General features: G+C 45.5%; 1 protein-coding gene across 1 annotated transcript in view; it reads left to right on the top strand.

Moving 5' to 3' along the window:
- Window positions 1–600: 600 nt before the first annotated feature.
- ST8SIA6 (ST8 alpha-N-acetyl-neuraminide alpha-2,8-sialyltransferase 6) overlaps window positions 601–15,247 on the top strand; it is a 177,178-nt gene continuing 162,531 nt past the window's right edge. The window contains exons 1-2 of the mRNA XM_075552454.1: window positions 601–1,061; window positions 1,582–1,680. Coding sequence (XP_075408569.1) covers window positions 970–1,061; window positions 1,582–1,680 — 191 coding nt within the window. The 5' untranslated portion in view covers window positions 601–969. The remainder of the gene's footprint in view (window positions 1,062–1,581; window positions 1,681–15,247) is intronic.

The raw sequence follows: 15,247 nt of genomic DNA, 5'->3' as shown, positions 1-15,247 counted from the left end.
CCTGAATCTGGTGGTGCCTCAGGCTGGGCTGGAATTGCTACCACCACCCAGGGACTACGTGTGAAGGGTCAGACAGTATTTTAGGCTTCGTAGGCCTATGGTCCTGATCACTATTACTCAAAGGTGCCCTATTAGCTTTAAGAGCACCCATGGGTTAAAAAAAAAAGCACCCATGGGTAACACATAAGAGCTCCAATGTGTTCCAGGAAAACGATTTAGTTAGAGAACAAACAGATTGAGGCTGGCTTTGGCCTAATCCTAAAATCCGCCTGAAGATATTCTGGCTGCCACACGTCAATTCATTTATTCCCTCCTCCATGTGAGCGTCGTTGCGTTGGGGCACCCTTTTGCTCCCCTTTGGTAGGACCATCCACTCCACCAACTAAAATGTCCCTTAGCAGCCAGCCCTGGGCGGGGGCCGAGCGGGCCGAGCGCCCCCGGGGTGTAAAAGTGTGGGACCCGCGTGCGCTCCGGAGTGGGAGTAAGGGCGCGCGCGGAAAAGTTGGAGACCAATCAGCACGGAGTTGGGCTTCCGCGCCCAACCTTCAGGTGACCCCGCGCGGCGGCGGCGGCGGTAGCGGTGGCGGTGGCAGCGGCGGCGGCGGCAGCGGCAGCGGCGATCAGAGCCCGCAGCAGCTCTCCAAGCGCCTCCGGGAGGAAGGCGAGGCGGCGAGCTCGGCGAATCGTCCTCTGCCATCCCGGCGCCGAAACCAGCCGCCCGGGACGGAGTGAGAGAAGAGCGAGCAAGCGAGCGAGCGAGCGGCGTCTCCTCTTGGTTCCGAAGACCGTGCGGGCCGAGGAAGGGGCGCGTGGGGCCGCGCCCGCGCGGGGTCCGCGCCCGCGCCGCTGCCGCCGAGCCCCGGGGTGTGCGTGGCTGCGGCCGCGGTGGCAGGAGCGGCGAGTCGGGGCCGCCCGGGCTGCGCTTCCCCGCGGCGGCAGCAGCAGCGGCGGCGGCGCCTGTGGCTCAGGATGCGGCCGGGGGGCGCGCTGCTCGCCCTGCTCGCCAGCCTGCTGACGCTGCGCCTTCTCTGGTGCTCCGCCAACGCGCCGGCGGGCTCCAGGTAAGCCCCCGACCGCGAGCCGCCCGGGCGCCAGGTAACTCCCCGACCCCGAGCCGCCCCGGCCGCCGGTCCCCCGACTCGGGCGCGCAGTCTTGGAGCTGCTTGGAGGAAAAAGCCGACGGGCGGCGGCGGGCCGAGCGTGGGAGTTTTCAGGAGGCCGGACAGTCCCCTGGAAGGGTGGGCGAGGGGGTCTCGGGAAGGCGACCCTTGAATTGGGTGGGCACCTTAGGCGACCCGAGTGCCAAGATCGGGGTTGCGAGGGGGGCGTCCCGCGTCCCGCTGGGCGTGGGAGGTGCGATGCTTGCGGAGAGCAGCCGTCGGTTTCCAAGCGCTGGGCTTTTGGGTCCGGTCCCTGTCGCCCCTTTCTTCCCGCCCCGCTCTTCAAACTCCGTGACTTGGGACCTGCCGGAGAGCCGGGGTGCGCGCGATGCGCTGGCGGGGCTTCCAGCCAGAGACGGAACCTGCCCGGCTCACTGCTCCGGGCGACATGTAACCACTTCATTGTCCTCCCGCTGTGCAGGCTCCTGCTGGAGGAAAGCAGGGTGACCACCCACCAGGACCTCTTAGCGCTGAGGATGCTCAAGAGCCCAACGACCCCAGGACCTCACACTACGAACGGGTAAGGGGCACCGAGGGGCGCGCGGGGCGAGGGCGACGGGGCTCGGGGTCCTGGCCGGCCGGGGATGGGGCGAGGCTGCACCGCCCAACTCGTTGCCACTTGTCTGTTTGGGACTTGTCCTGTGCGTGTGTTTCGCGTGTGCATGCACGTGTGAGCGTGGGTACACCTTCGTGCGATCGCAACCTGCCTTTCGAAAGCCCGCTCCACGGTGGGAATGTTCTTGGAACCAGGGTGGGGTGGAGGTGGGGGGCAGAGGTCGCGGGGTTCCTTTTTGATAACAGAGTGTTGAAAATCCCGGAGGGAAGCAGCTCAGCCCATCTTAATGGGGGGATTTTATTGGTTAGCTTTTTTTGGTCTCTTGGCTCTAAAGTGCATCGGTGTTAAGATTCAGGTTCAGAAGAATGGAATTCTGTGCACGTTGTTGCGAAGGCTTTTGGCCTTAGTGAGTATAGACTTGGATTTTTTTTTCTTTAACATTCATCAGTGTATGATCCAGGTGCAATAAATATTTGGCTTTAATCTTTTTGTGCTTCATGGAAATAACATGGACTCAGAGCCTCACCAGCCAGAGATAAGGTTTAGATTAATTTTCTCTCAATAGTTTTATTCTAAATACATATATCTTAAGAATATGGTTAAGCTTGTACTTTATGTACATTTACCCTTTTTACTAAAAAAAATCCCAATGTACATGTCATTAACATTTTCTTCAAAGCATTCCTTTTCACTGTTGCATAATTGATCAAATGGAATGTGATCATCTATTTGTTTCCATTTTTAGACTTTGGGATTGTTTCCTCATTTTGTTTTGCTTACTGTCAACAATTCTAGTAAAAAGTACATCTTGATGTAGATCTTTATCTTCATTTCAAGTGAAATCTAAGACCGAGTGATGGAAGTTGCAGAATATTTACATTTTACATCCAGATGCACATTGACAATTGCTTCCTGGAAGGGTTGAATCCCTTTCCATTTTCACCAGCAGAAGGCTCTGCTGTGTTCCTCACCATCGCTGTGATTTTGGACCTCTCACACACTGCCTTTCTTGAACCCCTTTCCTCCCTGTAGCCTTCTGTGTATTCTTAATCTTCTGCTGGGTGACTCAGATCACCATGGACATAAGAAGGCTCTGACTCCATGCACGTGGAAGACAGGATCAACGCTGCCTACCACAACCCCAGGCACCCCGCCCCCCCCCCCCCCCCGCCCCCATGCCCACTCATTGCTAACTGCAAGGTCAGCACTTGGGATCCACTGTCGCTCCGTGCCAGCTCTGGTGGCGTTCTGCTCTGTCCTGTAGGCTCACTGTGAGTTAGAACCCACCCAGGGCGTTCAACAAAAACAAAAATAGAAAGCTTAGTGTGACAAAAGCTTTAGAGAAAGGTATTGGGCTGTAGTTTTATTTTAAAGCCTTCATAGGTTTGAGGGTTTTGGGGTTTTTTTTTAGGTTTGAGTTTTATAGGTAGTCTAGCCTGAGCAATGAACTGGGGGACATTCCTCTGTTTCCAAACCCTGGGACTATTAGATTTACTGGGGTTGTCCCTTTGGGAAAGCTTGAAAGAATGCATTAATTAAGTCATCTGGTTCTAGGCCTATTTTGAATTTTTCAGTTTTCTTTTGCATGCTTCTTTTCTACTTAGCATACTTGAGAGAAGACAGGCAATTCCTTTTTTTTTTTTTGCATAGGGCCCATTTCATGAATATTTAAAAATTATTACCAGTTTGTTAAAAAACCTTGGTGACAGAGGGTTAAACGTTGGTGGTGGAAACACACCAGTTACTTCGAATCTTTGAGGGCAGAAGATGAGGCTGCTAATTCCCATAAGATATCTAATTTCAGGAAATTTATTTGGCAGCTCTACTCTGTCCTATAGGGTCTATGTGAGTTAGAATCAACCCTCTTTCCGGCCGTGGGTTTTGACTTTTATGGGGGGTACCATTTTTGCTGTTTTTGAAACTTTTTTGTCTTTTCATCTATTTTATACCTCCTTTTTCCTTTTATGATTCAATAATTGTTGCAAGGTTACCCATTTTATTTTCTAATCCTTTTTTTAAAAAGGGAGTCAATAAATACATATCATTTCAGAGTTTAATCACACCAGGTTACCCATTTTAATCAATCGCATTACTTGGATCTGTAAAGAACTTTATGATTTCTTAAGTTTTCTATAACTAGCCTGATCTCCCTCTTTTAGCCCCTCCCACTATGCAATGTTGCTCAGAGTAATGATTGCTGATAAGCATATCATAGAACCTTTCTAGTTAATCCAAACACCTTTCACTGATCACTTCACTAACCCTCAAATAATACTACTCAGTAGAAACCATTTTTATACCCATTTCATAGATGTGGAAACTCAGGCACAGAATCAGTGGCATGGAATCAGAAAGCTAACAAATTATGGAGCTCAGACTTACATGCAGGTTATGCAGATCCACATTTTCATATTCGTACTCTCTACTGTGGGGCCTTTTGGTGTGCAAAATACCTAATCTAGCTTAAAGCTTGGTCCATATATACAATTTAAGCAACTCTTGATTATGTCTTAGAACACGCAGTCAGTCTTAGATTGCTCCTACCATCTCTCGCTTCTCCCTCTGACGCGCTTGAATGACATACAGGTGTATGGGAGAGAGGCTCTTGGATGATGTGGTCGAGTTCAGACTTGGGGCTGATGGTTATGGCATCCCTTTATTCTTCTGATCTCTAGGATGATGTTTTCCCTTTTCTTCTGGTGGTTTGGTACCCTTTGTATAGCCAATTGTGGGATTTGCTGCCTGCGGTCCATTTTTTCTCTTGGACATTGTTCCTGCTGCTCTTGACCGGACATGAGTGCCCACTGGGCCCTCCATAGGTTCCCAAACTTATTTGGCCAACCACTTACTTTTCAGAAAACAAACACACAAAGTTTTGTAGCTGATAATCCAGAATAAAGTGTAGGACTTTACTTTTGCCGCTCCCCCCCACCTCGACTCCCATGGATTGTTCCGCCACTCTGGAGGATCTGGCAGAGATTTGTTTTGGTCCCGCCATGGACTTTCGCTTTGCAACATGCTTGCAATGCTCTCTTAGCCAGTGCTAGCTAGCTAGTCTCACAGGCAAACTCTTAGGTATTTTGGGGCCCCATCTAGGGTGGTTCAGAGAAGTTAAATGTCAGACTTTCCCTCAACTTGCCCATCAAGTAGATTTGACCCTGTCGTGAGTTGATTCTAACCCATGATGACTCCATGTATGCAGAGTAGAGTTGCTCTATTAGGTTTTCGAAGCTATGACTTTTCTGAAGTGGACTGTCTTAAAAGGGGCTCTGGATTGATTCCAACTTCCAAACTCTCAGTTAGGAGTTGAAGGCCTAACTCTTTGTGTCACCCAGGACTCCACTCTAGGCAAATTTCCAAATGAAGTGATGTATTTCCAGTGCCCTAATTGGAAGTAAAGGAGCCCTGGTGGTGCAGTGATTAAGAGCCTGTGACCAACATAAGGTTGGATGTTCAAATCCTGTAGTGGCTTTATGGGAAATAACTTCTGGACTTATGCTTCCTTAAAGATTCCATTTGAATACCCTAAAATGACATGACGAAGTAAAGGCTCTGTACTGAGATAGGTAAATTGGAGCAATATTCAGAATAAGGCCTCATTACACTGAATTATTTCTCTTTCTATTAAGGTTTGTTAAAACCTTTCATTGTTGGTATGTTTTTCCAAAGAACTATTTCTTGAATTTACCAAATTTCATATAGTTACATATTCTGTTTCCTTTGTGTTACTTTTATTTTATTTATTTTTTCAAACTTAAGTTCCTGAAATGACTGATTGCTCTATTAGTTTTTTGCCTTTGTCTTTGCACTAAAAAAAATTAATACTATGACTAATCCTTTGAATGCAGCTTTGGATTTATTTCTTATGTTAAAAAACATAGTACTCTAGTTTTAAAATGTTGTAGATATTAAAATTCTACTATAATATTCTTTAAGATTTCTATTATAATCATAATTATTCACTTAAATATATAAGTAATTGGGATATTATTAATTTTTATTAAACAATTTTCATTTTAATTATTAAAAAATCAATAACCTCTGCTATAATCTGTTGGATGAGTTCACAGATTCTCAATAAATAAAAACATAGGGTTGAATTATTGTGAATTTAATTACACAACCAGGGCAAAGCTTATAATTAACAGGAATGGAATTTGAGGTTCCACCCACAAGAACAATCCAGATCCTTGTTACAGTGTGGCTTTTAGTGGCAATGATCCACTCTCCTTAAATATCCATGACGATTATTTAGGCTCTTGTATTTGGTTAGGACTTCCAGAAATCTTCAGCAATTCTATGATTCCCGTGTTTATTTGATTCCAGTGTCTGCTGCTCATCTAGGATGATTGAACGATGAAATCAGAGATGTTCTTTTGGAAGAACTTTTACTTGTCCCTGTGATGGAAAAGGCACTAGGCAAAGGGCACATGACAAAGGCCAAATATGTCCTAGCCCAGTTCCCATTGTGGTAGGGAGAGCTGTCACAGTTTTTCTGTATTGTTTTAGATGAGCACACAGTAAAGGAACAGCATGCGATCGTTCAACAATATCTGATCATTCAACATATGAAACGTGGCTACTATTGGTGTTCTCCCCGCTTATCTCTCAGTTGTGGTACTGTGGCATTTTGCATGTTGGTCTGATGGAAGTACCAATGGTATTTCAAATGCAGCAGGTTGCCCAGGATGAACCTGTTTCAGTGCAACTTCACACTAAGAACAGATTCGAAAGAAGGAAGAGGAGGTTCACTTTTGAGAAATCAGCCCTTGAAAAGCTTATAAACAGCAGCAGTACCCTGTCTGATATAGTGCTGGGAGATTAGACTTTCAAGTTGGAAGGCACTAAAAATGGGAATAGGGGAGGGCTGCATTCTCAGTCAGTCTTCGAGATACGGCTGGAGCAAAGCTTGGGGACTTTCGTTTGCTAGTGGGGCACAACTCAATAGAAGAAACAGCACCAACCAGCCAGTAATCACCTGGACATGGATCGTAAGGGAAATTGAAAGTCTTCAAAAATAAAACGGAGCATTAGTACATATTAGTGAGTTAAAAGGTACTATAGTATTGGCTATTTTGAATTGGACAGTCATAAGGTTTACTATGTTAGGGATGATATACTGGAAGAATGGTACCATATTTATAGTCAAAAAAGAACAGTTCAAGATCTATCTCGAAGTATAATGTTGTGTGTGATTGAATACTAGCTGCACATCTGCATGGAAGACCAGTTAATAAATCGTTATTCAAATGTATGCACCAGTCATTAAAGTCAGCGATGAAGAAGAGACTCCTACCATCTTCTTCAATCTGAAATCGATCAAATCTGCAACCAAGATGAATTGATGATTACTGGTGACTGAAATGTGTAAGTTGGAAACAAAGAGGAAAGATCCTTAGTTGGAAAATAATGGTCTTGGTGATGGAAACGACCCTGGATATTCCACGAGAGGATTTTGCAAAAGTTTTTCAACCACACAAACTGCGACCATACACAAGGACCTCAACAGATGGAACATGCAGGAATCAAATGACCAATTATGGAAGAGACCATTTATTACTCATCTATAAGATTGAAGCAGAAGGAAGTGAAAGCCAGTCCATGAGAACTAAAATACAACCTTGAGTATTTCCCACCTGAATTCCAAGGCCATCTCAGAAACCTTGGATGCATTGCACAAACACCGATTACCAGATGAGTTGCAGAATGACATCAAGAGCAAGATAACAAAAAGAGAGTAAAATGGTAAAGAACGAAAAGACCAAAGTTGGCCTCAGGAGAGACTCTGAAACTTTTGTCATTTGAATATGGACAATGGTGTTTCTGAACCTTCAGATCTTCATGTAAACTATTCTTATTTTTACACCTGAGGACTGAAGTACTGGATCGCAATGTCACTCTCTCCCTCCCCCCACATTCTTCACAGAACTTTTGTAGATCTTGTTTCTTTAGTTCATTATTATTATTTTTATTTTAGAGCTCTGAAAGAGAAACAAGGCCTATCTTCTTTTTGTCTCTTCAACAATAGACTGTTTCATGATGTATTTTACTGAATCCAGACAGTATTTCTTCTGTAGATTGAAAACTTCACATTCATGGTGCTATATCTATGCAGTAGATGTCATGTGATTAATTTTGCCTGGGAAAAGGGAAGCCTTTCCAACCTCCATTTATTTCTAAATGCAGAACCCCAAATTGCTTTAAACTGGCACAGTTGGTTCTTCGTGGTGGGCGGCAGCATCCTTCCTGTGGCCCTCCTCCTCCTCCCACATGTAAACTACTTTTCTTCTCACCCAGACCTCGCTTTTCTCTTTCCCTTTTGCCTCTGCCTTTGGCGATAGCTTCTCGAATCCATCCTATGACTGAATTAGTTTTCTCACGCTCACGTCTCTGATTTCCCCCGTCTCAAATGTTTATTCCTTACACGTTCTTCTTGCAAACCTGCACCTTTTAACATCAGTTTCTGTCTTAGCGTCTGAGTTAATCTTTTTAATCTCGCGTTCCATTTTGTATTTCATGCTGTATTGTATTTGATTGAGAACACAAAACCAATGCTCTCTAAAGATTAAAAATCCCGTATTACTATATGTAATATATAATACGACAGAGGGACACTGGTGGTGTAGTGGTTTTGCACTGGGCTGCTAACCCCAAGGTCTGCAGTTTGAAGCCCCTTGTCGCTCTGTGTGAGAAAGCTGAGGCATATCCTACTCCAATCAATGGAAGACCCACAGGGGCATTTCCACCCTGCCCTAGAGGAGCATTATGAGTCCCAATCAGCTCAGTGGCAGTGAGTTTGAGTTTGAATAAGATAGATGTAATCATTTATATTATTCTTGTTGTAGATAATCATAATGATTATTGTTGCATTATTTTGAGAGTGAAATTTTTTCAGTGATGTGATTTTTTTTCTCCGCATCTTGAGGACAACATTTTCCTATTTTGTAATGGTACCTCTTCATTGATTTTATTGTTATGTTTAAATTTAGTTGTACCCAAATGAAGGGGCCTCGCTCTGCCATATACTCAAGAGATGGGATTCTAGGATAGTTCCCAAGTACTTCTTCCTCCCATATTGGAGGCTGGAAGATTCTCCTTGTTAGAGCTTTCCCTGGATAAAAGGTGGATCCACCTAGCCCTTAAACAAATTTCTGAAGTTTTCAAATTGGAGATTTCTAAAACAGCCTCTGAATGCTCTCTCTTACTCCCGTGCATGGTCCCATGACTGTGAGCAAGAATATGTACTCCTGAGTGTGTATGCAACCTGGACTTCAGCTACTGCTTGGAATGTGCGTGATGTAGGTGATGGTGTTGTTCTTCCCTGTCGTCCACTGTTTGAGACTTAAGACAACCCATGATCAAGGAGATCAGACTGCCGTGCTCCACAGGATATTCACAGACTAATTTTTTCTCAGTGAACCACCAGGATTTTCTCCCTTGTCTATTTTAGATCGGAATTTCCACTTGTGTTAGTCTGCTGGACTAGAGAAGCAACTCCAGGGAGACTCATATATGTATAAGAAAGAGCTTGATTGAAAAGAGCAGTTGAAGATTGAGAACACATCCTAGCCCAGTCCAGATCAAGCCCATAAGTTTGATATTAGCCCATAAGTTTGATATTAGCAAATATGTCCAATACCAATCTATAAAGTCCTCTTTATAGACTCACAAAACACATGCAACGATGCCAGATGCTGGAAGATCAGCGGCCTTGGGTGGGAAGTCTTGTGGATCCAGTGGTGTTGCAAGCATCTCAGCACTGGCAGGGGTCTCACGTGGCTTCTCCAGCTCCCAGGGCTCTGGCTGCCATCAGCCTGTCTCCATGTGCTTGTCAGCTGCAATGTCTCCGTGGGAGTGAGCAGAGAGTGTGTCTCCTGCCTCCAAGGAGGAATACAGGAGTTCCCAAAATCCTTAGGAGAAGGCCATGCCCACACAGAGGCCTTGGCTGTGACCTGATTGACAGGCTAGACTCCGCCCCTTCACTCAATCCTCTCAGATTGAAAAAAACGATTCTGTAACTACCACGCCACGAAGCCTGTTCAGCATCAAAGCCACACAGAGCAGGATTAGTGCATGAAAACACGACACTTGAGGGCAGCACAAGTGCTTGGCTGAAAGATTGGAGGATGGAGCCCACCTGGAGTGCAGTGGGAGAAAGGTCTGGAGAGCTAATTTTGAAAAAAATTCCCTATTGTCACCTGTGAAGAACAGGTCTGTGTTGACACGACGGCACCATGTGTTGGTGTGAACCCCATGGCCTCTCTCTCTCTTTTTTTTAGTATTGTAATATATTTTTAAATTTCAACATAAGTACAATTTACAAATGTGCATTAAAATGACATATAGTATTATTGTATTCTTTGGCATATTTCTCATTTGAGTGAATTTTTTAGTAGATTGCTGTCGTTTAAAAGGTCATGAAAGTTTTCACAAGAATTTGTTAAATTATATTTCACACATAAAATGGCTTTCAAAGTCTCAACACTTAATTGTGATTTTTCTGATGTCCACACTTTATTTACCCTAGGAAAATATCGCGTTCAGTCGCAGCATTCATTCCTGGTTGGTAAGGACAGCACGTATTCCACAATTTTTAGTGCATTATTGTATGGAACGTGGTTTGTTTCAAAATGATGAAATGCTTTTTTTTTTTTTTGTTAGAATTTTTTTTAATCAAGCCAGGGTTCATGGGCTAGTGTGTCTTTTTTTTTTTTTTTAACAATTTATTGGGGCTGATACAATTCTTTTCACAGTTCATACATATACATACATCAATTGTATAAAGCACATCTGTACAGTCTTTGCCCTAATCATTTTTTTCTCTTTTCTTCTTTTACATTTTATTAGGGACTCCAACAACTCTTACCACAATCCATACATATACATACATCAATTGTATAAAGCACATCCATACATTCCCTGCCCCAATCATTCTCAAGGCATTTGCTCTCCACTTAAGCCCCTTGCATCAGGTCCTCTTTTTTTTCCCCCCTCCTTCCCCTTTCCCCCCTCCCTCATATGCCCTTGGTAATTTATACCTCGTTATTTTGTCATATCTTGCCCTATTCCGGGTCTCCCTTCCCCCCTTCTCTGCTGTCCCTCTCCCAGGGAAGAGGTCACATGTGGCTCCTTGTAATCAGTTCTCCCTTTCCAACCCACTCACCCTCCACTCTCCCAGCATCGTCCCTCACGCCCTTGGTCCTGAAGGTATCATCCACCCTGGATTCCCTGTACCTCCAACCCTCATATGTACCAGTGTACAGCCTCTGTCCTATCCAGCCCTGCAAGATAGAATTCGGATCATGGTAGTTGGGGGGAGGAAGCATCCAGGATCTGGGGGAAAGCTGTGTTCTTCATCGATACTACCTCACACCCTAGTTAACCCATCTCCTCTCCTAAGCCCCTCTATGAGGGGATCTCCATTGGCCGACACTTGGGCCTTGGGTCTCCACTCTGCACTTCCCCCTTCATTTAATATAATATATATATACACATACATATATACATATACACATATATACACATACATACACACACTTATATCTTTTTTTTTTTTTTTTTGCATGATGCCTTATATCTGGTCCCTTGGGCACCTCGTGATCGCACTGGCCGGTGTGCTTCTTCCATGTGGGCTTATTTGTTTCTGAGCGAGATGGCCGCTTGTTCACCTTCAAGCCTTTAAGACCCCAGACACTATCTCTTTTGATAGCCGGGCACCATCAGCTTTCTTCACCACATTTGCTTGTGCACCCATTTGTCTTCAGCGATCCTATCATGGAGGTGTGAAGTCTATGATATGATTTTTTGTTCTTTGATGCCTGGTAACTGATCCCTTTGGGACCACTCGATCACACAGGCTGGTGTGTTCTTCCATGTGGACTTTGTTGCTTCTGAGCTAGATGGCTGCTTGTTTATCTTCAAGCCTTTAAGACCCCAGTCACTATCTCTTTTGATAGCCGGGCACCATCAGCTTTCTTCACCACATTTACTTGTTCACCCACTTTGGCTCCAGCCGTTGTGTCGGGAGAGTGAGCATCATAGAGTTCCAATTTAATAAAAGAAGGTATTCATGCATAGAGGGAGTGTTTGATTAGAGGCCCAAGGTCCTTCCGCCACCTTAATACTTGACCTATAAATATCGACACAAAGATCTATTTCCCCAACCTCCTATATATATTTGCATGTACATGTCTTTGTCTAGACCTCCATGGATGCCCTTTGACTCCTAGCTCTTTCCTCCATCTCCCTTGACCTTCCTCCTGCCCTACTACCATGCTTCATCGCCACCTGGGCTAGAGTATACCTCTTCTCTAAGCAACCTTACCCTTGATCATTTCCCATCAGGCCTGCCACTCCCCCTTCTCTACCCTTTGGGGTCCCATGTTTTTCCCTTGTCCCTGGGTTTGTTAACACCACTTCCTTACCCCCCCTACCCCCCACCCCAAGTCCCCCCGGAACTGTCGGTCCCGTTGTTTTTCATCCAGATAGTTCATCCAGCCTGTCCTATTCAGACAGACCTGTGGAGTCACTAACATGCACGAAAACTAGACAGAGGAACACAAAGCAACAGTATACAACCAGACAACAAAACAACCAAAACAAACCACTGAAAAAGAACAGAACAAAACAGTTCACAAGAGAAAAGCTTGTAGTTAGTTCAGGGATCTTTGCTGGCCCTTAGGAGCGTTTTCCAGTCCAGTCTGTTGGGGCACCACGCCCTTGCCCCAAAGTCCACTTTCAGCATTCCCTGGGGACCTTGCCACTCCATTCCCTTGCTGTTCCGCTGCACTCCCCCAGTGATTTGCCTCGGTGTGGTGGGATCAGGTCAGGTGCAATTCCCACACTGTGTCTCCGGTGCTGTCCCCTGTATCGCCCTTAGTCACTGAGGGGCATCATGTCTCATAGTAGGGCCAGCCATGTTGTTCTCTCTGTGGACTGGCTGCTCTACTCAGGAACATCATCATCACGGCCTGGTGGGCCAGGCTGTGCTCCACTCTCTCCTCCTGCCCCTTCATCTGCTCCCGTGTGCTCTGATCAAATATGTCCATCTCCCATAGCTGCAGGGTCAATGTCGTCCTTTGGAACAAGTTCTTTTCGGGGGAGGGGCAGGAATCCACTTAATTTATGGTGCTGGGGCCAGCCTCCCAGACCTCTCCACCGGTTCCGTCCTCCACGCCGGGATATTGCATTCACACCTTGCGACACTGGGTTGAAGTCTGGTCCCACTTTCCCTGTGGAGATATAAACCATACCCTCCCCTTGGGTGGATTAATGCCCCATTTCTGTCATGCTGATTGTACTTACCTCAGGGGACTCATGTTGTACCTGTCCCTTTGGGTCTGGCTTACCTCGCTTAACATAATTCCTTCCAGCTCTTCCCATGAAATAACGTGTTTCATGTGCTCATCGGTGCTTTTTAGTGCTGCATAATACTCCATTGTGTGTATGTGCCAAAGTTTGCTAATCCACTCGTCTATCGATGGAAACTTAGGCTGTTTCCAAGTCTTTGCTATTGTGAATTGTGCCGCAATAAACATTGGAGCGCATATGACTGGTCGTGTTTTATTTGCTGCTTCAACCGGGTATATGCCCAGTAGAGGGATGGCTGGGTCGTAAGGTAGATCAATTTCCATTTTCTTTAGGTATCGCCAGATTGCTTTCCACAGTGTCTGTACAAATCTGCACGACCACCAGCAGTGGAGGAGGGTTCCTATTTCACCACAGCCCCTCCAACACTTGTTGCTCTCTGATTTACTGATCTGAGCTAGCCTGAGGGGTGTTAGGTGGTATCTCATGGTTGTTTTGATTTGCATTTCTCTTATGGCAAGGGACTTCGAGCACTTTCTCATATATTTATTGGCCATATTGATCTCCTCTCTAGTGAAAGTTCTTCTCATTTCTTTTGCCCACTTCCTTAGGGGGTTAACTGTTTTCCTCTTTTTGCAGGTCATGATGGTGTTGTAGATTTTAGTAATGAGCCCTTTGTCTGACGTGTCATTACTAAAAATCTTCTCCCAGTCTGTGGGTTGCCTTGTCACCCTCTTGGCAAAGTCTTTCGAGGTGCACAGGTGTTTTATTCTTATTAGATCCCATTTGTCGATTTCCAGATCACCTGTGTGTGTCCCCTTCCCTGTTGCAGTGAGCCTATGTGCTCCCTGGGCCAGTGCTCTGAGATTAGTCCCGATTCCTTCCTTAATGGTCCTGATGGTTTGGGGTTTGACTTCTAGATCTGTGATCCACCTTGAGTGTATTCTTGTGCATGGGGTGAGGTAGACGTCTTGTTTCAACTTTCTACATGTGGATATCCATTGTTTCCAGCACCACTTATTAAAGAGGGCATCTGCTTCCCACTTGACGTTTTTGGGACCCTTGTCGAAGATCAGTTGTCTATATGCTGATGATTTTACTCCTGGGCTTTCTATTCTTTTCCACTGGTCTGAGTGTCTATCATTGTGCCAGTACCATGCTGTTTTGGCCACTGTAGCTATGTAGTAGGCATTAAAATCAGGTAGGGCGAGTCCTCCAATTGTGTCCTTCTTCTTGAGGAGTTCTCTGCTAATTCTGGGTTTCTTCCCTCTCCATATGAAGTTGGTGGTCAGTTTTTCCAATTCTTTGAAGAAGGTTGATGGTAATTGGATTGGTATAGCATTGAACTTGTAGAGTGCTTTAGGAAGAACTGTCATCTTTACTATGTTGATGAAATGCTTCTAACCCCTTGTTCTCTATTGTGATTTTGCTGATGCCCAAGATTTCACCTTTTCCTTATCAATATCTCTCAAACAGCGTTTTGAATTGAGAAGGCCTCCCCCAGGCTCCCCCATGCCGCCCATCCTCATCACCCATTTCCTCTATCTCCTTTTCATTCCTTCAGAGTTGTTCCCTAAGATTTTAGGACGGACTACTAATCTCAGAAGTCTCTGGACAGAAAGCGAGTCCTGGGACAATGTGCTCCAAACAGCTCTTGCTCTTTCGAAAGCAGCTCACTTCCTGTGGTGGGAGTCACTACTTAAGTTTCTGGTTGGGCAAGGCTCTATATTTCCGAGATAAAGAAAGAAAAGTATGCCGTGGGAGGAGAATCAAAAAGCCTCTCTTGTTTTTTTTTTTTTCCCCTTCCTTTCTTTCTCCTTTTCCTCCCTGAGGAGGTGGACGTTTGCATCCGTTACCGGTCATTTCTTTAGTTCTGTCTGCTCTTTTGTGAAGAGTGTCCCCTTTCATAACCTGACGAATTTCTGAAGCGGCTGCTCCCTTGCTATGTAAAAGTGCTGCTGTGTAGACTGACGGCTTTCCTTAGGATGGTAGCCATCCAGAGGAGGAAGCTCAGGCGCCGTTTCATCTCTACTGCCTTGCCCTGAACCTTGTAATACTGTTTTATTTGACATTCTGTGTTGCATGTGTTCACCCCGGGCTCATAATCGCTAGCTGCAGAAAAGTCAGGATGCAAGTGAACTTGAGTCTGCTCTGACTCACAGAGCCGGCACCGCAGAATGGACCCCTGCCTGGTCCGGCGCCATCCTCACGGCGAGCTCTAGGT

This window comes from Tenrec ecaudatus, chromosome 6 (genome assembly GCF_050624435.1).
Source record: "Tenrec ecaudatus isolate mTenEca1 chromosome 6, mTenEca1.hap1, whole genome shotgun sequence".
Taxonomy (NCBI): Eukaryota; Metazoa; Chordata; class Mammalia; order Afrosoricida; family Tenrecidae; genus Tenrec; species Tenrec ecaudatus.
This window is presented reverse-complemented; position numbering and strand designations above follow the sequence as displayed.